Below are 27,686 nucleotides of genomic sequence, written 5' to 3' on the forward strand. Positions count from 1 at the left end.
TCCCAAAAGAGAAAATCATGGAAAATCTCAGCAGTCTGGCAGCATCTATAAGGAGAGAAAAGAGCTGACATTTCAAGTCCAGATGACTCTTTGTGGTAGTGACCCGTTGTCTCAAAGGGTCATCTGGACTCAAAGTCTTTGTCAAAGCTCAAACCCTATGTCAAAGGATCATTTAGACTCGAAATATCAACTCTTTTCTCTCCTTACAGATGCTGCCAGGCCTGTTGAGATCTTCCAGCATTTTCTCTTTTGGTGTCAGATTCCAGCATCCACTATCATTTGCTTTCATTCACAATTTATCAGTTGCTATCTAAATGAAGCCGAGGCTGGGGTGAAGAATGTGGAGAAGGGGCCGCTGCAAAAACATATTTAACATTAATGTTCATATTCTTTCCTCTGTTAGATATTATTGCAGATTGCTACAGTGAGAGCCTGGATCCAAGCGGAGAGGAAGAATTCTATTTCAACCTCTCCAGTTTTTGATGAAGGTCTCGTTCCAAACAAGGTTCCAATCACATGGAATCCACAATTTGTTTTCACACATGTCCTAACTCTGTTGATTCAGTTTCCTTTCTTTGGTACATGACTGCTCTCTTTTTCCTCCTCTTCAGATACATTAAAAACTAAAAGCATTTACTTGTATGATTCACGTTTATTTTTGCAGGGTTGGAAAATGTAGCTGCCTTTCAAAACAAACTTTCCCGTGCCAGCACATTGTTACCACAGGACCAAAATTGGCAGGGCCTGTCTTGAGGCTTGGAGACAGACCGTGTTGGAACAGGGAGAGAGAAAATATACTACAAAAACAGAATAAAGCTTTTCACAGTTAATGACCAATATAGGTTACTTCTATTCTTGAACATTGTTGCTCTGCACAACTGTTTCTGTTCTGTGAAAATCCGCTGTGTAAAATGCAAGAAGATAAAGAGGAATGTGAGCCAGTTCCCATGTCATAAGGTGCTCAAACTGCTTAAAGCAGTGATGTCGCCACTGACGCTTCTCAGGGCTCTTTAGCAGACCCAAATCCATTTTGCTTCAGAATACCTTCATGTGTTCTTTGCCTTCTCTGCTTCAATACAAATAGTTCCAATATCATAATCATCTCCTTATAACCAGCTTGTCGTGAACCTGTTCTGGACAGTCAATATGGCCTTATTGTATCTATATTGGGGATGATAGAATTCAATCTGTGACTATGTACAAATTGAGATTTCACTCTTTGGCTTGATAGATCCATGTTAAGACTAAGGTTAAAGGTACTTTAGCTGACTGAGAGACAGATCTTTCATCCAGCAGTCTTAAAATGATTTGAGGCCAGATCTTAGAGGTAACTATATAACCCTCACCATGACAATTTCTGGGCAGCTTCTGTTCCTTAGAAATTAATGACATGACCACAGCACCACAGATGGTGCTTCACGGTAAGTGTCTCAAAAAAGTTTCCCATATAAAATTAATAAGAAGCTGTTTCCACTGGAAGGAGAGTCAGTAACCAGACACAGGGAGCTTAAAACAATTGGCAAAGAAACCAATGGGTCGGGGAAAGGAGAAATCTTTTTACTCAGTGAGTTATCTAGAATTCAATGGTGGTGAAAACAGATTCAATGTTTCTAAAAATAGATTTGGATCTATACTTGGAAAAGAAAGAAAATTGCAGAGCAATTGGGAAAGAGTCAGGATTGAGATTAATAGAAAAGCTCTTTCAATGAACTAGTACAGAAGCTATGGACTGAATGGCCTCCTTCCACTACATGATTCTATAAGTATATTATGCAGGACTGTAATGCCTGACTTTGAGCTCAGGAATGGGAGTCTGAGCCAAGTGTCAATCAGCTAAAACATGGCAGAGAAGGAAGATCAGAAAACAGAATGTGTGGAAACAGTCCAACTCCTAACAAAACTGGACTAGGCACATTATCTGTAAGAAGCAGCTTAGCTAATATCAGTGCGATCACTTTACTTCTTTGTCAAGCAGATGAAGAAGGCCCTTCAATAATAATTTTGTGGGAAATAAGAGGGTAATTAAGCCATAAACCCATGGAATGTGTCCAGAGGTTAGTTTCAAATGCCTGAGATGCAGTTAGCTGCTCATTTAACCGTTTACTGAAGTGATTTTAATCAAAAACCGCACAGCACTGAGACTCATCATAATCATGCGTCAGTAATAATGATCTGTCTGGGAAGCACAGCAGATGGACAACATCACCATAAAGAAACGTGACAGCACATGCTTATTACTGCTTCTGTCAGGTTACTAGACATATCTACTGTCATTTCAATTCACTTCAGCAATTTTTTGTGCACCATTCATATTAACCCTGAGGTCTTGTTAACAATACAAATAAATCCAAAACACTTGGTCATCTTTTGGTATCAAACACTTCATCAATCACTAGTGGGAGGCTAAGGTGTTCAACGCAGGAGCAGTTAATAAATTACTTGGATAATGTGTGGCTTAATGTTAACCTTGCATTAACTGTTACTGGTTTAAGAAACAGTATCAGAATTATTACAGAGCAGAACAAAGCCATTCAGCCCATTGTGTCTGCATTGGATCTCCAAGTGAGCATCATAGCTTGATGTTGTTCCTCTGCCTGACAATTCTGCAATGGAGAAGAGTGAAGCCATTCAGCCTATTGCATCTGCACTGGCTCTCTAAATGAGCATCATGACTACTGCCAAACTCCTGCACATTATTTCTATTCAAATAATCATCTAATGTCTTTAAGGGGTGGCATGGTGGCACAGTGATTAGCACTACTGCCTCACAAGGCTAGGGACTCGGGTTCGATTCCTGGCTTGAGTCACTACCTGTGTGGAGTTTGCACTTTCTCCCCGTGTCTGTGTGGGTTTCCTCCATGTGCTTGAGTTTCCCCCCACCGTCTGAAAGACGTGCTGGTTATCGGTGCATTGCCTCGAACAGGCACTGTAGTGTGGCGACAAGGGGAATTTCACAGTAACTTCATTGCAGTGTTAACGTAAAGCCTACTTGTGATGAATAAATAAACTTTTAAAGGTGAAGGGACTCGATGGCAAACAGGAAGGCAATGGCCTAGTGGTATTATTGCTATTAAAGATGTACGAGGCAGGTTTTTTTGCACAGAGGGCGGTGGGTCCCTGGAACTTGTTACTGGGGGAGGTAGTGGAAGCGGATACGGTAGTGACTTTTAAGGGGCGTCTTGACAAATATATGAATACAATGGGAATAGAAGGATATGGTCCTTGGAAGGGTAGGGGGTTTTAGTTAAGTCGGTCAGCATTGTTGTGCAGGTTTGGAGGGCTGAAGGGCCTGTTCCTGTGCTGCAATTTTCTTTGTTGTTTGTCTTCTTAAATGCCTCAATTGAACCCGCCTCCACCACACTTCCAGGCAGTGAATTCTAGACATGAACCATTTACTGTGTGCAGTTTATTCTCCCGTCACATTTGTTTCATTTGCAAAGCACTTTCAAGAGTGTCAACAATTTCTCTCTATCTTCTCTGTCCAGCCCCCTCATGATTTGGAGCACCATTACCAAATCTCCTTTTAGCCTTCTTCTCTCCAAGGAGAACAGTCCCAACCTCATTACTCTATTCTCATAACTTTTTCACTCTCTCCAAAGCAGTGTATGGAATGCAGAATTGTACAAAATATTTCAGCTGAAGTCTGACTATTGTCTTGTATAAGTTCAGTATAACCTCCTTGCTCTTGTACTCTATGCTCCATTAATAAATCCCAAGATATTATAAGCTTTATTAACTGCTCACTCCACCTTTTCTGTCATCTTCAATGATCTATGTACATGTACACCCAGGTCCCTCTGCTCCTGCACCCCCTCAGAATTGTACCTCTTATATTATATTGCCTCTCCATGTTTTTCCTACTGAAATGCATCATCTCACAGTTCTTACAGGGCAGCACTGTGGTAGGGGTGGCACAGTGGTTGGCACTACTGCCTACAGTGCCAGGGACCTGGGTTTGATTCCCGGCTTGGGTCACTGCCTGTGTGGAGTTTGCACATTCTCCCTGTGTCTGTGTGGGTTTCCCCCGGGTGCTCCAGTTCTCTCTCACATTCCAAAAGATGTGCTCATTACGTGCATTAGCCATGTCAAATTCTCCCTCAGTGTACCCAAACAGGCACTGGAATATGGCGACTAGGGGATTTTCACAGTAACTTCATTGCAGTGTTAATGTAAGCTTACTTGTGACACTAATCAATAAATTTCTCCACGTTGAACTTCATCTGCCACCTCTCTTTCCACTTCAAAACCTTGTCTATGTCCTTTTGAAGTTCTATGCTCTTCTCGTCACAGTTTATAATGTTTCTAAGTTTTGTACTGTCTGCAATCATTGAGATTGTCCCTGGTGCACCAAGATCTAGATCATGGAGGTAACCAGGAAAAGCAAGGATTCTAACATTGACCCCTGGGAAGCTCCACCACAAACCTTCCTGTAGCTCAAAAAATATCCATTGCTCTCTGCTTCATATTACTCAGTAAATTTTCTATCCACATTACTCTTGTTCCTTTTGCTCCATGAGCTATAACTTTTCTTACAAGTCTCTTGTGTGGCACAGTATTGAACGCATTCTGAAAGACCATATACCCAGCATCAACAACATTACCCTCATCAACTTTTTCTGTTACCTCTTCAAAAACCTCCAGCAAGTTAGTTAAACAAGTTTTGTCCTTGAGAAATCCATGCTGGCTCTTCCTAATCACATTTTTCCCTGTGATGGCTGATTCTATCCCAAGTAATTGTTTCTAGAAACTTTCCCATCACCGAAGTTAAATTGACTGGTTGGCAATTGCTGGGCTTATTCTTACAATCTTTTTTGAACAACAACATAATGTTAGCAATTCTCCAGTCCTCTGGCACCTCCTCAAGTCTGAGGAAGATTGTGGAAACACCCCTGTAATTTCAACTTTCATTTCCTTTCAGGTATCTTATCTGGTCCCGTCAACTTTCAGTACAGACAGTCTGTCCAACACTTCCTACTTACTCATTCTGAACCCTTCTAGTGACAGAGTTTCCTCCTCTGTCATCCTGGCCTGATAAGATGCAAAGTATTCATTACCTTCCTATTAGAAAAGGTTTGCAGGGAAACACAGGGCTATTTAACGGAACAAATCTGTTGCTGCTTTGAAGAGAATACAATTGCATTGACAGCATTTCACTGCATTCAGCAAGTGAGGATGTATGAAAATAAATGCCAACCAGAGTCAAGGTAAGATTTTTAAATGGTTATCTTCATGGCTCCTGCTCTGCCAAGACCGCAAGAAACTACAAAAGATCGTGAATGTAGCCCAATCCATCACACAAACCAGCCTCCTAGCCATTGACTGTGTCTACATTTCCCGCTGCCTCGGCAAAGCAGCCAGCATAATTAAAGACTCCACGCACACTGGACATTCTCTCTTCCACCATCTTCTATCGGGAAAAAGATACAAAGGTCTGTGAGGTCATGTACCAACCGACTCAAGAACGACTTCTTCCCTGCTGCTGTCAGACTTCTGACTGGATTTACTTGCACTAAGTAGATCTTTCTCTATACCCCTGGCTATGACTGTAACACTACATTCTGCATTCTCTCATTTCCTTCTCTATGAATGGTATGTTTTGTCTGTATAGGGCATATGAAACAATACCTTTCAACTGTATATTAATACATGTGACAATAATAAATCAAATCAAAATCTCCTATGTTATGTTTTAAGATTAATGATTCAAGAGGGTTTTCAGGGTAATGTTGAAAGATTGTTTCCTCTTGTGAGAAAGTCTAGGGCCAAAGGGCATAATTTCAGAGTAAGAGGTCACCCATCTCATGCAGAAATGAGAAGGAATTTATTCTCTCAGAGGATAGTGAATCTGAGGAATTCTTTACTGCAGAGAACTGTGGAGGCTGGATTAAGTATGTTCAAGGTTGAGACAGACTGATTTTTAATCAGTAAGGGAATCATGGGTTACGGGACTAAGGTGGGAAGGTGGAGTTGAGGATTATCACATCAGATCAGTCATGATCTCAGTGAATGGTGGAGCAGACTCAATGGGTTGAATGGCGGAGCAGACTCAATGGGTTGAATGGCGGAGCAGACTCAATAGGTTGAATGGCAGAGCAGACTCAATGGGTTGAATGGCCTACTTTTGCTCCTACACTTTATGGTCTAATGGATTCCATAAGACATAGGAGCAGAATTAGGCCACACAGTCCATTGAGTCTGCTCCACTATTCAAATGTGGCTGACATTTTTCTCATCCCATTTTCCTGCCTTTTCCTCATAACCCCTAATCCCCTTATTAATCAAGAACCTATCTAACTTTGTTTTAAAGACACTGAATGACCTGGTCTCCACAACCTTCTGCGACAAAGAGTTTCACAGATTCACCACTCCCTGGTTGAAAAAATTCCTCCTCATCTCTGTTCTAAAGGATCGGCTCTTTAGCCTGAGGTTGTGCCCTTTGGTCCTAGTTTTTCCTACTTTTGGAAATATCCGCTCCATGTCCACTCTATCCTGTAAGTTTCAATAAGATTCCCCCTCATCCTTCTAAACTCCAACAAGTACAGACCCAGAGTCCTTATACGACAAGCTCTTTATTCCAGGGAGCATTCTTATGAACCTCCTCTGGACCCTTTCCAAAGCCAACACATCCTTCCTTCGATATGGCGCCCAAAACTGCTCACAATACTCCAAATGGGGTCTGACCAGAGCCTCATACAGCCTCAGAAGTACATCCCTGCTCTTGTATTCTAACCCTCTTGACATGAATGCTGACATTGCATTTGCCTTCCTAACTGTTGAATGAACCTGCACGTTAACCTTGAGCAATGACTCTCAAGTTCCTTTGTGTTTCTGATTTCCTATGCATTTTCCCATTTAAAAAATATTGCCTATGCCTTCATTCCTCTTTCCAAAGTGCATAACCTCACACTTTTCCACATCATTCTTTGACATATCTGGTGGCTCTGCAATTCTAGGTAGGCTCACACCCAGTGTGTGAAGCTCAAAGTTAATTGTGAGTTGTTTGTGTGGGAGGAGAGGCCCTTGAGTCACACAGAGGTGAAAATCCCATGACGAGGGGAAGTTGAGGGCAGTGCAGCCTCGACCAGTACTGTCCAATCCATGTAAAATACACCAGGCATGGACACCGACATGACATAAATGTGTCTCCAAAGGAAAGGAAATGTGCAAAAGAATGCCTGAGGGTTACAATTCCAGTGTTTTAAAACTCTGCCATTCAAAACAGGAAGACCAGATGTGGCTGCAAATCCTCAACTGTTCACCTGCATCTTGCAAGTCATGGTGCCAGGTCAACAAGGAGATCATTTCACAATACGTATTCCTTGCAAAAAGCTCTGACGAAGCTGACCAAATAGCTTGCACACAAAGTGAGTCTATTACTGACAGTATACTAAGCATATAAAGGAGTTAAGATTCTAATAATCTAACTGAATAAATAGCGAAACAAGCTCATGTGACTGAATAGTCTGTTCTTGTTCCTATGAGCCAGGCAGGAATACATGGAGACCAATGCATCAGCTGGTGCCATTGGTAAATGTGAGGGACTCTAGCCAGTGCTTTTACACACACTGATTTTACAAATAAATACACCCACCAGCTCACTGTGCCAGTGAATGCTCACAAAATTCTGGTCTAATTTAGGATAAAGCTTTTAGCTTTCGTAAGGTGTTGGGCATAGCTTGGTAGGTCTTAATAAGGTATTCCTGGTCTTAGGTAGTTCAACAGTATAGTGTTTATTAACCACTAAAAATCTACATACGTATGTACAGTAGAAGTCCAAGCTAGGAGCTGTCTCCATGCTTACTTGTGCGCACAACTCTGTCCAACTTACCCAAGGGGTGTGGAGCATGTGTTCTCCTACATCACTGTGTAGGTAGCGCTGTGCTCAGTCCCATGTTAACCCTTCAGGTAGTAAGAGGTTTCACAACACCAGATTAAAGTCCAACAGGTTTATGTGGTAGCAAAAGCCACTAGTTCCCACTTACGTGAGGAAGGAGTAGCGAGCGCTCCGTAGGCTAGTGGCTTTTGCTACCAAATAAACTTGTTGGACTTTAACCTGGTGTTGTGAGACTTCTTACTGTGTTTACCGCAGTCCAACACCGGCATCTCCACATCATGACAACCCTTTAGATGCCAGACCCTTATACTACATTAATCTGCCTCTATTTTACATTGTTACTGCAATAAATAGAATATCATTGCAAGCTGTTTCTTTGTGTTGTTTAGAAACAAATTCCTTCATCCCTACTTACCAGTTCCTCCTGCCCATGTGTTGCCCCCAACGTGAGGGATGTTGTTCAAATCAACTCTTCCATGTTTTGGGGCAGTCACATCCAATCCACTGTACCTCTCAACTGTAATCTAAGTAGGGAAAGACAAAACATTTTGATTATTTATTGTCCCACGGTTAGACCTTGAAGAATGAGAGTAGAAGCAGTTTTGAGAACAGCTGATAGGATCGAACAAAGCCACTCCTTTGGAGGAGATCGGTTTTATTGTGCAGGATCACACCTTTTCATCCCTCAGAGGGTAGCATGCTCGCCTCAGAGGCAAAAGGTTGTGGGTTCATAGGAATCCAGTAAAAAGTCTGACAACACCAGGTTTTAGTCCAACCGATTTATTTGATAGTAAACGCACAAGCTTTCGAGGTTTCCCTCTTCGTCAGGTGAATGGAGAGTTCTGGCCTCGGACAGAGCATATAAAGCACAGACAGTTTAGCGATTACTGATTAGAATGCGAATCTTTACACCTAACCTGCTGTTCAAGTCCTAAAGTGGCTGACAATGTGTGTGGAAGGAGCACTGATAGCCAAGTTCCACACACATGACGGTCTCAACAGGGATCTTGGGCTCATGTCACACTATCTGTAACCCCCGTGACTTGCCTGGGTTTGCAAAACCTCACTCACTATGCTGTCTGGAGACAATACACATCTCTTTAACCTGTGATCAGTGCTCCTTCCACACACATTGTCAGCCACTTTAGGACTTGAACAGCAGGTTAGGTGTAAAGATTCGCATTCTAATCAGTAATCTCTAAACTGTCTGTGCTTTATATGCTCTGTCCGAGGCCAGAACTCTCCATTCACCTGACGAAGAGGGAAACCTCGAAAGCTTGTGCGTTTACTATCAAATAAATCGGTTGGACTAAAACCTGGTGTTGTCAGACTTTTTACTGTGTTTACCCCAGTCCAATGCCAGCACATCCACATCATAGGAATCCCCCAGAGACCAGGCTGACACTCTGGTGAAGTATTGCAAGAGTGTTGGAGGAATAGTCTTTCAAATGAAGTGCTAAACCGAGGCGGATACACCAAGACTTGAGCTGTTCCATCTGTAATAACCCAGCACACTGTGTGGTCAGTGCTTGTCCATCAGTAATAACCCAGTGCACTGTACAGTCAGTGCTGGGCAATCAATAACAACCCAGCACACAGTATCCATGTTGGTCCATCAGTAATAACTCAGCACACTATGTCCATGCTGGTCCATCAGTAATAGCCAGCACATTGTATCCATGTTGCTGTATCAGTAACAATGATGTGGAGATGCCGACATTGGACTGGGATAAGCAATCATAAGAAGCCTCACAACACCAGGTTGAAGTCCAACAGGTTTACTTGATAGCACAAGCCACAAGCTTTCGGAGCATTGACTCTTCATCAGGTGAGTGGGAGTTGTGTTCACAAACACATTTGTGAACAATAACCCAGTGCACTGTATCTGTGCTGGTCCATCCATAGTAACCCAGCAACTGTATCCATGTTGGTCCCTCAGTAGTAACCCAGCACACTGTATCTGTGTTGGTCCATCAATAACAACCCAGCACACTATGGTCAGTGCTGGTCTATCATTAATAGCCCAGCGCACTGTATAGTCAGTGCTGGTCCGTCAGTAATACCCCAGTGCACTGTATGGTCAGTGCTGGTCTCTCAGCAATAAACCAGCGCACTGTATCTGTGTTGGTCCATCAGTAACAGGGAGGGGGGTGGGGAGGAAGAGATTGATGCCACTGGGTGCTGATGAAGTGATTTAATCCTGGGTAAACCCTGTGTCACTGTTCCTCCTCATTCAGAGAATGCAGCTCACAGGGGATCTCTAGCTTGGTCCAGGAGTTCCCAAGAGCTCTTCTGCCTGCTCTGACTGGTGATTCCCCACGGCTGCAGTACAAAGAGTGCTGAACCTCAATCAGGTCATCTGATTTCTTCCCTCATTTCCCTCCTGCCCCCAACCATCATCTACACATATTCCACCCCATTAGGCTCCATATTGCTCTATTGCTCTTTGGACTGGCTGGAGTATGCTTCCTGCAGCAGTGGGCTAGCTTTTACTCACTTCAGTTTGATTATATTATGCTCTTCCCAGTGAGAGGCTTAAAGCATTAAACTATGAGAAAATGTCGTATTAACTATTCTCGAGTGCAGAAGGTTAGGATGTGATCTGATCACGTTGTTTACAATGACTAAAAGAGTAGGTAAAATAGAGATAAACTATTTCCTCTGTTGGGGGAGTTAGGACAAGGGAGCGTAACTATTAAACTTTAGTAAGGGGCCACTCAAGGGGTGACATACGGAAACACTTCATCACACAAACGGGAGTGGAAAGCTGGAACTCTCTCCCAAAAGCTGCTGAGGCTGGGTCAGCTGAAAATTTCAAGGCTGGGTGACAGGTTTTTGAGAGGTAAAAGCATTAATGGATACAAAAATAAGGCTGGTGCATGGAGTTTGGAAACCGTGACCTAACTGAATGACAGAATGGATTGTTCCTGTTCCCATATTCCGAGTGCTTGAAGCACCTTCGTTGTGGCTGGTAGACTTTCTCAGGTTGTAGAATTCCTCGTGATATTCAAGCCATCAATCAGGAACTGTTACGTAAAATACAATAGGGAACCAGGACATTTGGCTCCATCAATGATGCTATGTTTAATTCCTCTCAGAATTCTAGTCCGCTTGTACTTGCCCTGTTCCCAGATGTCATTAATCCTTTTTCCTTCTGCCAAGGTTCATCTTAAATAATGATGTGGTCAATTACTAATTCTGATAGTGTGCTACCTAACCTCATGCTATTTGTGTAAATTCTGCTTTTAGCCCTAAATCAATTTAAATTCATTGTGTCTCCTTGTCCAAAACGTAAAGCCCAAGAAACACACAATCATAAACATCTGTCCAATCATCTGCAATCTCATTGGTTCTAGCAGCACTTCATACCAGATCAATAATGTTGAGAATATCTTGCTCCAGAAAAAAAATTAAAGTAATTTCTTACAGTTAAATCAATCCAACTACAACCCTAAAGATGGGGGTGTGCAAGGCTGTGCAAAATTAACAGGGATGTTACATTTTACTGTGTAACTAATTGAGTTTCAATCTTCTCATATAGTGGCCTTCCTGATATAGAAAAAGATTACTAAATCTTTTGCACAATTTCAAATAGCACCTAGCCTGGGAAGGAAAACAATAATTATATTCTCTTATCACACTCTGAATTGAATGAGGCAAATTGTGCTTACATTCCCTGCATCACTCAAAGTAGGAATGAAATGAGCTACATGAAAAAGAAATTGTTTTCCTAACTACTGCTTTTGCCTCAGATTAAAGGTTGCACTCCACCTTCAACTAAGCTGAGATGTGAACCTTTTATCCAAATCCAATGATCCACAGTTTATAGGCTGTGTATATGGTTGCCAAACATGTGTGAACAGCAGGTGAAGTGTGTGAGGGACATGAAATTGGAAAATCTGCCCTCAAATAGATTGAAACCTGCTTTCTGGATGAGAAAAAAAAGCCTTTGAAATAATACTATGAATGATTTCAGGTACCTGTGTGATGAGAGCCTTTCATTAGTTATTGTCTTCCTTTTGTATCCTGCTTTCTCCAACTTGAAGGAACTGAGCCATTATATAACATTTTTGGAATACAAATAAACAGCTGTACAAATGGGAAATCTGGAGGGAAGCCAATGAACTGCATCAAGCACATTGACTCTGTAAACAGAATAATGCACCAAAATACATATACAACTTTCATTTATATAACACCTTTCATGGAGCACATATAAAGAACAAAGAACAGTACAACATAGGAATAGGCCCTTCAGCCCTCCAATGATGCGCCGATTATGATGCCTGCCTAAACTAAAACAGTATGCACTTATGGAGTCTGTATCCTTCCATTCCCATCCTATTCATGTATTTGTCTAATTACCCCTTAAATGCCGCTATCGTACTTACTCCCACCACTTCCTGGGCAGCATGCTCCAGACATTCACCACCGTCTGTGTAAAAAACTTGCCTCACACATCTCCTCTAAACTTTGCCCCATGCACCTTAAACTTATGTCCTTTAGTATTTGACTTTTCTATCCAAGGAAAGAGCATCTGACTATCCACTCTGTCCATGTCACTCATAATCCTGTAAACCTTTTTCAGGGCGCTCCTCAATCTCTATCGTTCCAGTGAGAACAAACTGAGTTTATCTAATGTCTCCTCATAGCTAATATCCTCCAGACCAGGCAACATCCTGATAAACTTCTTCTGTACCCTCTCCAAAGTATCTACATCCTTCTAATAGTGTGATGACCAGAATTGCACACAATATTCCAAATCAGGCCTAACTAAGGTTCAGTACATCCCAAGATGCTTCACAAAATCTGAAAAAAATTTGTTCCTGAACTACAAAAGAGGATATTAGCACAGGTGAGCATAGTCAAAGAAAGAGGTTTGATTGGTCGACATGAAAGAGTAGAGATCGCAGAGATCTGAAATTCAGAGAGGTTTAGGTGCATGAATCACAGAAGAATCACACAGGTACAACGAGTAATTAGCAAAGTTAATAGAATGTCATTGCTTATCACAAAGGAGAATTGAATACAAAAATGGGGAGGTATGTTTCAGTAGTACAGGGCATTGGTGAAACCACATCTGGAGTATTGCATGCAGTATTGCTCTTCTTATTTAAGGAAAAATCCCTCAATATCAGCAAAACAAAGGAGATGGTAATTGACTTCAGGAAGCGTAGTGGAGGACATGCCTCTGTCTACATCAATGGGGGCAAAGTGGAAATCGTTGAGAGTTACAGGTTTCTAGATGTCCAAATCATCAACAATCCATCCTGGTTTCTTCATGCCAATGCTATAGTTAAGAACACCCACCAATGCCTCTACTTTCTCAGGAGGCTAAGGAAATTTGGCATGTCTGCTATGATTCTCTCCAATTTTTACAGATGCACCATATAAAGTATTCTTTGTGCTTGTATCACAGCTTGGTATGGCTTGAAGAAACTACAAAGGGTCATTAACAAAACCTAGCCCATCATGCCAACCAGCCTCCCATCCATTGACTGTCTCTACACTTCCCACTGCCTTGGAAAAGCAGCCAGCAGATATACTCTCTTCCACCTTCTTCCATTGTGAAAAAGAAACAAAAGTCCGAGGTCACGTACCAACCAATTCAAGAACAGCTTCTTCCCTGCTTCCATCAGATCTTTTGAATGGACCTATCTCACATTAAGTTGATCTTTCTCAACATCTTAACTCTGACTGTATCATAGAATCATAGAACCCTACAATGCAGAAAGAGGCCCTTTGGCCCATCGAGTCTGCACCGACCACAATCCCACCCAGGCCCTACCCCCATTTACCTACATATTATACCCACTAATCCCTCTAACCTATGTATCCCGGGACACTAAGGGGCAATTTTAGCATGGCCAATCAACCTAACCTGCACATCTTTGGACTGTGGGAGTCTGCACCGACCACAATCCCACCGAGGCCCTACCCCCATTTACCTACATATTATACCGACTAATCCCTCTAACCTACGTATCCTGGGACACTAAGGGGCAATTTTAGCATGGCCAATCAACCTAACCTGCACATCTTTGGACTGTGGGAGGAAACCGGAGCACCCGGAGGAAACTCATGCAGAGGAGAATGTGCAAACTCCACACAGACAGTGACCCAAGCCACGAATTGAACCCAGGTCCCTGGAGCTGTGAAGCAGCAGTGCTAACCAATGTGCTACCATGCCGCCCATAATACCACATTCTGGTATTGTAATACCATACTTCAACCCTCCACTAACAACAAACAGCTGAATATTTTTAAGGCAGAGCTAAATAGATTTCTGATTAACAAGGAGGGTGGGGTGGGGGGGTGGGTGTGAAAGGTTGCCGGAGGTAGGCAGGAATGTGGGTTGAGGTTACAAGCAGATTAGCCGGGATTTTATTGAATGGTGGTGCAGGCTCGAGGGGCTGAATGGCCTACTCCTGCTCCTAATTCGGATGTTCATACGTTTGTCCAAGTGGAGAGGTTTAGGAAAGGAATGCCAAGTTACAGCTTCAAAGAGCTGAAGACAAGTTTGCGATGAAAACTCTGTGCCAAGTGCTATTTACCACACAAAGTACATATACAGACCTATGAACCAATTGTAAAGATCAAGACTATTTGTATTTCCAGGACAACAAACAGCAGCTCCCAGGGACATTGCCGGTAAATAAACTGGCTTCATGAAAAGATCAGTACAGATCATCATGTCTCAAGCACCGTCTGTTCAATTTTGCTCTCAGCTTTTCTCAAAGTCTTTGCCTCACTGCTCGATGGCGATGGATCTACAGCAGCTGCTTTTTATAAAGGATATTGAGCCGATCCAGTGTTATTCATTGTGAACAAAATTCTCCACTTTTTCCAACTCAAAAACCTCTTCAGAACTAGTGCAAGGTGGCAAAATGACCAGTTAAGAGCGTAACTCACTTTTAGAACTGTACAGTTGCCAGAACATATTTTTCAAGTACTGCCATACACTATGATACATTTCAAAACTGCACAGAAAACAATGATGATGATGACAGCTTCAGGTGGGAGACTTCAAGGGAAATGCAAAGAGTGAAAATGGGTGCTGAATAGGTGCTGTGCGAATAAGACACACTGGGTTAAAAGCCAACACATACCAGAGCTATCTCGTATATTGAACACAGTAATTGACCTTAATAATGGGGATCTTTACAGTAACTTCATTGCAGTGTTAATGTAAGTCTACTTGTGTCACTAATATAACCCAGAATCCAGACCTCTTACATACTGAACAGAGAGGCTCAAACTTGGCAATGGAAGAGTCATTATAGCTCAAAACCCATCATGGCAGCACAGTGGCACAATGGTTAACACTGCTGCCTCACAGCGCCAGGGACCCAGGATGATTCCTGGCTTGGGTAACAGTCTGTGTGGAGTCTGCATGTTCTTCCCGTGTCTGCGTGGGTTTCCTCTGGGTGCTCTCATTTCCTGTCACGGTCCAAAGATGCGTGGGTTAAGTTGATTGGCCACGCTAAATTGCCCCATAGTGTCAGGGGGACTAACTAGGATAAATGCATGAGATTATGGGGATAGGGCCTGGGTGGGATTATGTCGGTGCAGACTCGATGGGCTAAATGGCCTCCTGCCCTGTCGGATTCTAGGAGTACTCAGCCAGAAGACTCCTTGTTATTAGACATATCCTGAAAGGAGATATGCATAACTAGGATGACCTGGCCTAACCTCATTGGTTGCTGTGACCCCTGCCTTGTCATCCCATTGGCTGAAAGCCAGAGAACATTCCGGAAAGGCTCAAAGAAGCGAGGAATAAAACAGCCATTTTTAAGCCAACCTCCAGTGACGACTTAACCAACCTACTGTGGCCTGGGATGACACAAAAGGGAGTGCAAGATCCATCTTTGTGTCAAGAGGACCTTGAGTTCACCTGCTGACGCGAGCTCAGTGAATTGAATCCAAGGAAGACTGATTGACCAATTGAGGTAAGTAATAAAAAACAGGCGGTTTCCTTGTCCATATTGAATTGGTATGACCCTATGCAGACACTTTGACCAGTTTATCACTAGTTTACACAGGTGCTCTTACTTTATGAGACAAAGGACTGTGGTTCTTTAAAAATACTCAGAGGTTAAATAAGCAATTCTTACACAACAAATTAAGTTAATTTTTCCCCAAACTAAACCATTTTCAAGACAAAATCCAGTGAAGACTCAACCAACCTATTGTGGTTGGGATGACACATGAGGGAATGCAAGATCCATGTTTGTGTCCAGAGGACCCTGAGTTCACCTGATATCCTGCCTGAGGTCAATGGACTTTTCTATGGTCCATCCCTCGTCTGCTTTAATTCTCCCGGCAGGTGGAATGGGAAAATTTGTCCCCAAGATTCCAATCGATTTCACCAGACTGGGTAATATCTGTCTCAGGCAATTAGTCTACTTTGGGGAAAAGTTAACTTAATTTGTTGTGTGAGAATTGCTTATTTAACCTCAGTGTTTTAATGAAGCCAAGTTTGAATCACAGTCTTTTGTCTCATAAGTTAAGAATGCTTGTGTAAATGAGTGATAAACTGATCAAAGTGTCTGTATAGGATATTTCATACCACAGGTCAATCAGGTTAAACATGGGCAAGGAAACCTTGAGGATTAACTGCTTACCTCAGCTGATTAATCAGTCTTACTCCATGTTGACCACTCAGAGGATGCACTGAGGGTGGCAAGGGCACAGATTGTACTTCATGTAGAGGATTTCAACATCTATCACCACAAGTGGATCAGTAACACTTCTGGTGACTGAGTTGAAGCTCACAGCTGCTAAACTAAGTCTGTGGTAAATGATGTAAGAACCACGAAGAAAAAGCCTACATGACCTCATCCCCATCAATCTATTTGAACAGGGGCATCTGTCTAACATATCCTCACTGTACCATTACCATCAAGCAAGGGGAACAACCCTAGTTCAATAAAGAGTGCAGGCAGGCATGACAGGAGCAGCACTAGGCATATTTAAAAATGAGGTGTCAACCGAGTGAAGCTACAACTCAGGATTACTTGTGTGTCAAACAGCAGAAGCAACATGCGACAGAGCCAAGCGATCCTGCAACCACTGGTTCAGATCAAAGTTCTATAGTTCAGCCAAATCCAGTTGTGAATGGTGGTGGACAATTAAACAACTCACTGGAAAATGAGGCTTCTCAAATATCCCCAACCTCAATGGCAGGGGATCTCACCACATGAGTCCAAAGACAAGGCTAAAACATTTGTAACCGTCTTCAGCCAGAAGTGCTGAGTTGATGATCCATCTCACTCTCCTCCTGACATCCCTACATCACAGACACTGGTCTTCAGCCAATTTGATTCACTCCACATGATACCTAGAAACAGCTGAGTGCCCTGGCATAGCAAAGACTGTGGGCCCTGACAACATCCCAGCAATCGTACTGAAGACTTGTGTTTTAGAACAAGCTGCACTCTGACCCGAGCTGTTCCATCCAGCCGCATTGGCATTTACCCAGCAATCTGGAGTATTGCCCAGAAAGCAGGACAAATCTAATCTGGCCAATTACCATCTTGTCTATCTCATTCTCAATTGTCAGTGAAGTACCAGCAGTGCTATTAAGGGCATAAATTTAGAAAAAGCTGCTCACCGACGCTCAGTTTGTGGCAGACTGGGGGTCAGTCTTATTTAGCTGCCATGTTTATTATTAAGGTATATTAGACATAAATATAAGAACATAAGAAATAGGAGCAGGAGTAGGCCATCTAGCCCTTCGAGCCTGCCCCGCCATTCAATAAGATCATGGTTGATCTGTCGTGGCTCAGTTCCACATTCCCACCCTCTCCCCATAACCCTTAATCCCCTCTCTTATCAACAAGCCTAGTTTATTCAGCCTCTCCTCATAGCTCAACCCCCTCAACTCCGGCATCAGCCTAGTAAACCTCCTCTGCACTCCCTCCAAGGCCAAAATATCCTTGCGTAAGTACGGCGCCCAAAACTGCACACAGTACTCCAGCTGCGGCCTCACCAATGCCCTATATAGCCGCAGCAAGGCCTCCCTGCTTTTATATTCAATCCCCCTCGCTATGAAGGCCAGCATCCCATTCGCCTTCCTGACCACCTGCTGCACCTGCAAGCTGGGTTTTTGCGACTCATGCACAAGGACCCCGAGGTCCCTCTGCACCGTCGCCTGCTGCAGTTTTTCGCCACTTAAGTAATAACCCTTCCTACCATTATTCCTACCAAAGTGGACCACCTCGCACTTGCCAACATTAAATTCCATTTGCCAGTTCCTGGCCCATTTGCCCAGCCTATCTAGATCCTTCTGTAGACTCTCCACACCCTCCGCGCAATTTGCCGTTCCACCAATCTTGGTGTCATCAGCAAATTTCGACACCATACACTCGGTTCCCTCCTCCAGATCATTTATATAAATGGTAAATACCTGAGACCCCAGCACCGACCCCTGGGGCACTCCACTAGTCACCAACCGCCAATCCGAATAGCACCCATTGACCCCCACTCTCTGCCTTCTATTTGACAACCAGTCCTCTATCCACGCTAACACCCTACCCCCAACTCTATGTCCCCTGACCTTCTGCAATAACCTCTTGTGAGGTACCTTGTCAAACGCCTTCTGAAAATCAAGAAAGACCACATCCACCGGCTCTCCTCTATCCACCACCCTTGACACATCCTCATTGAACTCCAGTAAATTTGTCAGACACGACTTCCCCTTAACGAAACCCTTGTGACACTTCCAAGTGCCTCTGTCAAGCTGCATCTTGGTGACTTTCTCTTCCAATTTGATTCTTAGATATGGGAAGACTCAATATTGCTGGCCAACATAGAGACTGCCAAATGGCTTATGTTCCCTCAAGTGCAGACAATCCAGGGATAATACAATTGAGATGATTAAGACAATTAAAGGAGTTTCAGATTGATAAAGAGAAACTATTTCTGCTGGTGGGATGCTTGAGAACAAAGATGCAGAACCTTAAAATTAGAACAGGGACGTGTTGGAAATGGGAATGGGATTTATGGATCTGGGGTCCGACTACGAAAATCTGAGCCAGAGTAAATTGCTTGGGGCATCTAATTCACAACTGGACTAATGCAGCATTTTAGCCAAGGTGCTTATTGCTCATTTTGATAGTAAGCTTCATGCTCAGTATCAACTTGTGGAAGACAGCATTATTAGAACTATTTTCTACAGTATCGTATTGCCCAAAACTGAGGACCCACAAGTATGCCTTTCACAAGACAAACAAAGATCAAGAGTTGACCCGGTGAACCTCCTCCGCTATTTAATAAGATCTGATGGTAAGCCCAAATCTGCATTTCATCTTCCTCCAATAGCATATCACCAAGAATCTATCAACTTCTGCCTTACACCGCCTTTTCAGGAGTTCCAAAGATTTACCTCATCTCCATTTTGAATGAGTGACCCCTTATTTTTAAACAATGACCCTTAGTTTTGGATTCTCCCACAAGAGGAAACATGTTTCCCACATCCATCCTGTCAAGACCCTTCTATCTTATATGTTTCAATCAAGTCGCTTCTTTCTCTTCTAAACTCCAGCGAATACAGACTAGCCTGTCCAAACTTTCCTCATAAGACAACCCACCCATTGCAGACAGCCTGGTAAACCTTCTCTGAGCTGCTTCCAACTCCTTGACATCCAACCATAAATAAGGTGAGGGGGTGCAGAGGAGGTTTACCAGGATGTTGCCTGGTATGGAGGGAAGGTCCTATGAGGGGAGACTGAGGGATTTGAGGTTGTTTTCGTTAGAAAGAAGGCAGCTAAGAGGAGACCTTATTGAAACATACAAGATGATTAGAGGTTTAGATAGGGTGGACAGTGATAGCCTTTTTCCTCGGATAGAGAAAGCTAGCACGAGGGGACATAGCTGTAAATTAAGGGGTGGTAGTTATAGGACGGATGTCAGAGGTAGGTTCTTTACCCAGAGGGTGGTGGGGGAATGGAATGCCCTGCCTGCTGCAGTTGTAGATGAGCCTAGTTTGGGGGCGTTTAAGAGGTCTGTGGATAGGTTTATGGATGGAAAGGGATTGGTTTAGGTTAGAGAGTCATTGCTTTTTTCTTAATTGGTCGGCGCAACATCGTGGGCCGAAGGGCCTGTTCTGCGCTGTAATGTTCTATGTTCTAATACTCCATATGAGGTCTCACTAGCCTCCCTACTTTTGTATTCAATTTGTCTCACAAATTATAACATTCCATCACCTTTTCTGATTACTTGCTACACCTGCACAGTAGCGTTTTAAGATTCCTCTGTATCTCAGAACCCAGATTCCTCTGTACCTCAGAACGCTAAAAATTCTCACCACTTAGGTAATAAGTTTCTCTTTCATTCTTTCTGTCAAGATGGACAATTTCTTATTTTTCCACATTATAATCCATTTGCCAGAACTTTGCCCACTCACTTAACCTATGTATTTCTTTCTGTAACTTCCTTATGTCCTCTTCAACTTACTTTCCTAGCTATCTTTATGTCATCAGCAGACTTGGCAACCACCCCATCCATCCTTTCATTTACGTAAATGTAAACAGTTGAGGTCCGAGCACCAATCCCTATGGCACATAGCTCATTACATCATGCCAACCTGAAAAACTCCCATCTACACTTACCCTCTGCTTCCTGTTAGCCAACCAGTTTCAATCCATGTCAATATGATATCCCCTTTACCATAAGTTTTTATTTCCTGCATTATCCTTTGACATGGCACTTTATCAAATCTAAGTACAGTAGATCCACCGGTTCTCCTTGATCCATAACTTAGAATCGTTGAATCTCGATAGAATGAGACCATTCAGCTCATCAGGCTTACACAGACCACAATCCCACATGGGCCTGATCCCGGTAACCTCATATATTAACCCCACAAATCCCACTGACACTAAGGGTCAATTTAGCATGGCCAATCAACCTGACCACACATCTTTGGAGGAAACTGGAGCACCCGCGTGAAACCCATGCAGACAGGAGGAGAATGTGCAAACTCCACACAGTGACACGAGGCTGGAATTGAACCAGGGTCCCTGGCGTTGTGAGGCAGTAGTGTTAACCAGTGTGCCATCGTGCTGCCCTTCCTCAAAGAGTTCCAATAAATTAGTTAAACATGATTTCCCTTTCACAAAACCATATTGACTCTGCCTGATTACAAAGAACAAAGAAAATTACAGCACAAGAACAGGCCCTTCAGCCCTCCAAGCCTGCGCTGACCATGCTGCCCGACTTAACTAAAACCCCCTACCCTTCCAGGGACCATATCTCTCTATTTCCATCCTATTTATGTACTTGTCAAGACGCCCCTTAAAAGTCACCACCGTATCCACTTCCACTACCTTCCCCAGCAACAAGTTCCATGCACCCACTACTCTGTGTAAAAAAATCTGCCTCTTACATCTCCTTTAAACCTTGCCCCTTGCACCTTAAACCTATGCCCCTAGTAATTGACTCTTCCACCCCGGGAAAAAGCTTACGACTATCCACTCTGTCCATACCGTTTACCTTGAACTTATCCAAATGCCCTGCTCCAACTTCAAAAGTAGCTTCAAATATTACCCCAATGATAGATGTTAGGTTAACTGTCTTGTTGTTTCCCACTTTCTGTCTCCCTTTTTGAATAAGGGTTACATTTGCCATCTTCCAATCTGGTGGAACTTTCGGAAAAGTTGGAAAATTAAAAACAATACATCAACTATTTCACTTCCTTTCAGACCCAAGGATGAAGTCCATCAGGAACTGGGTACTCGTCAGTCTGCAGCTCCAACAATTTACTCAGTACCACTGGCCTGATGACAGCAATTTTTCTGAGTTCATTCCTCCTTTTCATTTCCTGATTTATAGCTGCTTCCAGGATTTACTTGTATCCCCTCTAGCAATGTTTTCCTACCGGATTCTGCAAAACCCTGGGGTTGTGTGGGACATATCCTGGCGTTGTGTGGGACATATCCTGGGATTAGGGGAACGTGGGTGGGCACAGACTGACATCAATTTGTCCCTCACTATCTGACCCATTTCTCCTTTTTTTTCCACTGTACTGCTACCACTTTTCTTTGTGGTATTAAATCAAGGCCAGACAGCTGTTCTGACAGAGAAAACGCTGGAAAATCTCAGCAAATCTGGCAGCATCTGTGAGGAGAGAAAAGAGCTGGCATTTCGAGTCCAGATGATCCTTTGTCAAAGCGGGAGACACTGCAGGGAGGGCGAATGAAAGATGAGTCATTACCATAGAAACTAGGGGAAAAGACTGCTAATAGCTGGCGTTGTGTGGGACATATCCTGGCGTTGTGTCGGATATTTGCTGGGGTTCTGATGGATATATCCTGGCATTGCGTTGGATATACCCTGGGATTGGATATTTTCTAGGATTTTGTGGTAGGTCATGGTGATGTATAACATTTGGAAAAAATGCTAAGAGACTGTTTGCCCTTGCATTGGCTGATGATTGATTCACTAATACATTTATCTAGAACCCTCTGTGACCTTGGGATGCTCCCAAGTGCGTTGCCGTCAACGAATGACTTTTTAAATATAATCTCTGTAATAAATGTGGCTGTCTATTTGTGCACAGCAAGGTCCCAAAAGCAGAAATGTAACAATTAGTACTCAAGCTGTTTTAGTGATGGTGAAAGATGAATGAAAGAGGGCAAGGGTAAAAGTGATTCTGAAACATTCCAAGGTACTTCATGAATTACGGTGGGATTGCCCTGTCAGTGATGAAAGATGAGTGATCTGAAATGGTCAAATCAGAGGATGCTTTAGTTCCATATTCCCTTAAAATAGCTTTCACTGATTGTGTGGCTTGGAGACTTTGTAGTGTCCCGCATTCCTCCAAAGACCAAGCCAGATTCCATTGGTTAAAAATATCTTGACGGGAGTTTATTATGTCTGGAATAAATCACACTTTGTCAGAAAGCAAGGGCATCATAATTCACTTAGCTGCTAATTGGAAGGAGTCTTGGGCCTAGTTGGTGACATTCCATAGACCCACCCTTGGCTGTGTGTTCCTGAGGAGCTGGCCTTGATGTGTGGCCTGAGTCCTGGCCAGGAAAGGAGCTCCTGAGGCCATTGTAGGTTTGCAAGTTTATTTTGTGCAGCTGCTCTGCTGGATTGGGGAACAGCTGAGGATAGCAACAGCTTAGGTCTGTGTCAGTATGTTTTTTTAATTGAAGAAACAGGGGAAATGTGAGTACTGCAGCTATAAGCAGAACTTTCTGGAAAAATAAGTACTGTCTACGTTCTGACCCATACCTAAGTCCTTTCTTAAACACTTGTATTAGATCAAGGTGGAGAAGGCCTGTGACTATCTGTGTCCTTGCAAAACCAGCTGTTGTTTCTTCCAAGTTTCAGGAAAAAGGTGGTTTGGGATTAGGGGAACATGGGTGGGCACAGACTGACATCAATTCGTCCCTCACTATCTGACCCATTTCTCCTTTTTTTTCCACTCTACTGCTACCACTTCTCTTTGTGGTATTAAATCAAGGCCAGACAGCTGTTCTGACAGAGAAAACGCTGGAAAATCTCAGCAAATCTGGCAGCATCTGTAAGGAGAGAAAAGAGCTGGCATTTCAAGTCCAGATGACCCTTTGTCAAAGCGGGAGACACTGCAGGGAGAGCGAATGAAAGATGAGTCATAACCATAGAAACCAGGGGAAAAGACTGCTAATAACTGTCCACAGAGAACCATAGACCCCTACAGACAGAATGAAGAGTGTGAATGGCCAAATGGCAGAGAAGCTGTAAGCTGTGACAAATGGAGATGTTGGGGGGGGGGGGGGGGGGGGGGGGGGGGCGGCGGATGGGACAGAGGTAGAATGTATAAAAGGGGAAGGGGGGAGAAACAGTAAGGAAAGAGTGGGGGGAGGGGAAGAAGAATGAAGAAAGACCATAAAGAAATAAAAGGTAGAGAACAGTAAAAAATTAAATAAAGTAGAATGAAAACAAAGGGGGCCGAGGGCGGGTAGAGCAAATCGTCTGAAGATTCCTTTCTTCAGATACTTTGCTCTACTCCACCTTGGTTTTCGTTCTACTTTATTTAATTTTTTACTGTTCTCTACCTTTTATTTCTTCATTTTCTACCCCCCCCCCACTCTTTCCTTCCTCCTACCTCATCACCCTTCCTTTACTATTTCTCCCTCACCCTCCCGCTTCACTTTTCTACATTCTATCTCTGTCCCATTCCTCCACCTCCACTCCACCACACCTCCCCCAACACCCTCCAACATTTTCATCTGTCACAGCTTACAGCTTCTCTGCTGTTTGGCCATTCACACCTTTTATTCTCTCTATGGACAGCTGTTGGCAGTCTTTTCCTCTTATTTCTGTGGCTATGACTCATCTATCATTCCCTCACGCTGCAATACAAATATCTCCCATTTTCTATGCCTTTTAGCTTTATAAAGGTCACCTGGACTCGAAATGCCAGCTCTTTTCTCTCCTTGCAGAGGCTGCCAGACCTGCTGAGATTTTCCAGCGTTTTCTCTTTGGTTTCAGATTCCAGCATCTGCAGTAATTTGCTTTTACCTGTTCTGACAGATGTGAACGATCCACTGGCATATCCCCCCGTAAAAAGTCTGACAACACCAGGTTTCAGTCCAACCGATTTATTTGATAGTAAACTCACTAGCTTTCAGGTTAGCCCCTTCGTCAGGTGAATGGAGAGTTATGGCCTCAGACAGGGCATATAAAGCACAGACAGTTTACAGATTACTGATTAGAATGCCAATCTTTCCACCTAAGCTGCTGTTCAAGTCTTAAAGTGGCTAACAATGTGAGTGGAAGGAGCACTGATCACAGGTTAAAGAGATGTGTATTGTCTCCACACAGTACAGTAAGTGAGGTTTTGCAAACCCAGGCAAGTCACGGGGGTTACAGATAGTGCAACATATAGCCATATGACTATATGCGACATATTGACTGATAGCCAAGTTCCGCACACATGAGGACGGTCTCAACAGGGATCTTGGGTTCATGTCGCACTGTCTGTAACCCCCGTGACTTGCCTGGGTTTGCAAAACCTCACTTACTGTACTGTCTGGACACAATACACATCTCTTTAACCTATGATCAGTGCTCCTTCCACTCACATTGTCGGCCACTTTAAGACTTGAACAGCAGGTTAGGTGGAAAGTTTCGCATTCTAATCAGTAATCTGTAAACTGTCTGTGCTTTATATGCTCTGTCTGAGGCCAGAACTCTCCATTCACCTGACGAAAGGGCTAACCCGAAAGCTAGTGAGTTTACTATCAAATAAATCGGTTGGACTGAAACCTGGTGTTGTCAGACTTTTTACTGTGTTTACCCCAGTCCAACGCCGGCATCTCCACATCATATTCCCCTGTAACAGTGGAGAATTTTCACAAAGTCCTGGGTAAGATTTGTGCCATCAAAGTAGATTAGTTGCTCACTGATCTCACTTGTTCTTGATGGGATCTTGCCATACAGAACATAGAACATTACAGCGCAGTACAGGCCCTTCGGCCTTTGATGTTGCGCCAACCTGTAAAGCGAATCTAATGCCCATCTAACCTACCCTATTCCAATATCATTCATACGCTTATCCAATGACCCTTTAAATGCCCTTAATGTTGACGAGTCCAATACTATTGCAGGAAGGGCATTCCATTGCCTTACTATTCTCTGAATAAAGAACCTACTTCTGACATCTGTCCTATATCTACCATCCTCAGTTTAAAGCTATGTTCCCTCGTGCTAGCCATCACCATCCGAGGAAAAAGGTTCACACTGTCCACCCTATCTAATCCTCTGATCATCTTGTATGCCTCTATTAAGTCACCTCTTAACCTTCTTCTCTCTAACAAAAACAGCCTCAAGTCATTCAGCCTTTCCTCATAAGGCCTTCCCACCATACCAAGCAACATCCTGGTAAATCTCCTCTGCAGCCTTTCCAACGCTTTCACATCCTTCCTATAATGCGGCGACCAGAACTGTACGCAATACGCCAAGTACGGCCGCACCAGAGTTTTATACAGTTGCAACATGACCTCGTGGCTCCGAAACTCAATCCCTCTACCAATAAAAGCTAATACACCGTACGCCTTCTTAATAACCCTATCAACTTGGGTGCCAACTTTCAGGGATCTACGCACGTGGACACCGAGATCTCTCTGCTCATCTACACTACCAAGTATTTTACCATTAGTCCAGTACTCTGTATTCCCATTACTCCTTCCAAAGTGAATCACCTCATACTTTCCTGCATTAAACTCCATCTGCCACCTCTCAGCCCAGCTCTGCAGTTTATCTATGTCCTTCTGTAACCTGCAACATCCTTCCACACTGTCCACAACTCTACCGACTTCTATGTCCTCATCCAGGTCATTTATAAAAATGATGAACATCAGTGGCCCCAAAACAGATCCTTGAGGTACACCACTAGTAACTGAACTCCAGGTTGAACATTTCCCATCAACCACCACCCTCTGTCTTCTTTCAGCTAACCAGTTTCTAATCCAAATCGCAAAATCACACTCAATCTCATGTCTCCATATTTTCTGCAAAAGCCTACTGTGGGGAACCTTATCAAATGCTTTACTGAAATCCATATACAATATACATATGGTCGACAGAGGAGTGGACAATATCCATAGTGGAGTGAACAATGTCCATAATGGAGTGGACAATGTCCATAGTGGAGTAGACAACATATTTTGGATTCATCCTATCTTGAATTTGCTGTGATATTATCAACAGATAATTGGATCACACCAAAACCAGGGAGTTGGGATCTATGTCACCATGTATAAAGTGAAAGTAATCAAAACACCTTTCTGTTTACAGATGGGTAATGAAAGCAGAATTTAGTGCTGTTTAAATTAATCCCCCTCCTGCCCATAGTAGTACGGCAAAGGCTTATGTTCACAGCATACAGGGTCACGTTCACGCTGTACAGGGTCATGTTCACGCTGTACAGGGTCACGTTCACACTGTAAACAGTCGTGGCGGTGGTGTTGTGTTTGGGCCTTAGCACATGATATACACTTGGATTCTTTGAAATGGCAGCTATGGCATTTGACTGGCTGATTGCCACTTCTATGAAAGTCTGACAGTCTGCAGCAGACTGCAGAGAATGTTGATAAAGGGAATGCAGTGGATGTTGTCCATATGGATTTTAAGAAAGCATTCGACAAAGCATTCACATCGAAAACCAGTTTACAAAATTTAGTTTGTATCACAAAAATCTGTGTTTAAAACAGTAGAATCTCATGGTTTTATTCTCTTATTCAATAACTGAGATTTCAAATTTTCTTTGCGTTTAATAAAATGTCACTGGTCTCAATCTTGATTGAGGACACTACTTATACCATTAAAAATCTTACTAAATTGCATTGTTCCTTTCTATTAAACACACTTAGTATTGAACAGTATCAATATAATTAAATAGACTGTGCATCTGTGAATATATATTGTGGCCATCATTGTGTGTTGTATCTCCACTGTATTCTGTACCACTATATCACCTGACACTATGAGCAGCACCACAGAAGATCTACAGACTTTATTAATTCTTACTCCTCTCTGTTTGCACAACTTTGTAATCAGATCTCTCAAAAGGGAGGTCACTTCACACTGAGAATTACAGATAAACACAAAAGGGAGGAGGCCTTGTTTGTGCAGCCTCAAGCAGACTGGAACCCACATTCCAGAAAAAAGAAACAATTATTGTTGAGATAGTGCCTTATATGAATTTAGGGTGTGTCCCAAAGCTCTTTACAACTACTAAACTACTTTAGTGTAGTCACTGTGGTAATTAGGAATCATGGAACATAAGAACATAAGAAATAGGAGTAGGAGTAGGCCATCTAGCCTTTCGAGCCTGCCCCGCCATTCAATAAGATCATGG

At 43.0% G+C, this 27,686-nt stretch overlaps 1 protein-coding gene across 1 annotated transcript in view; it reads right to left on the bottom strand.

Moving 5' to 3' along the window:
- The window catches only part of vwa8 (von Willebrand factor A domain containing 8), a 329,616-nt gene that overhangs the window by 43,334 nt on the left and 258,596 nt on the right, over positions 1–27,686 (bottom strand). The window contains exon 38 of the mRNA XM_080204136.1: positions 8,250–8,358. Within this exon, the coding sequence (XP_080060262.1) occupies positions 8,250–8,358 (109 nt within the window). The remainder of the gene's footprint in view (positions 1–8,249; positions 8,359–27,686) is intronic.

Source organism: Carcharhinus amblyrhynchos, chromosome 15, assembly GCF_965287045.1.
Source record: "Carcharhinus amblyrhynchos chromosome 15, sCarAmb.v2.hapA, whole genome shotgun sequence".
NCBI lineage: Eukaryota > Metazoa > Chordata > Chondrichthyes > Carcharhiniformes > Carcharhinidae > Carcharhinus > Carcharhinus amblyrhynchos.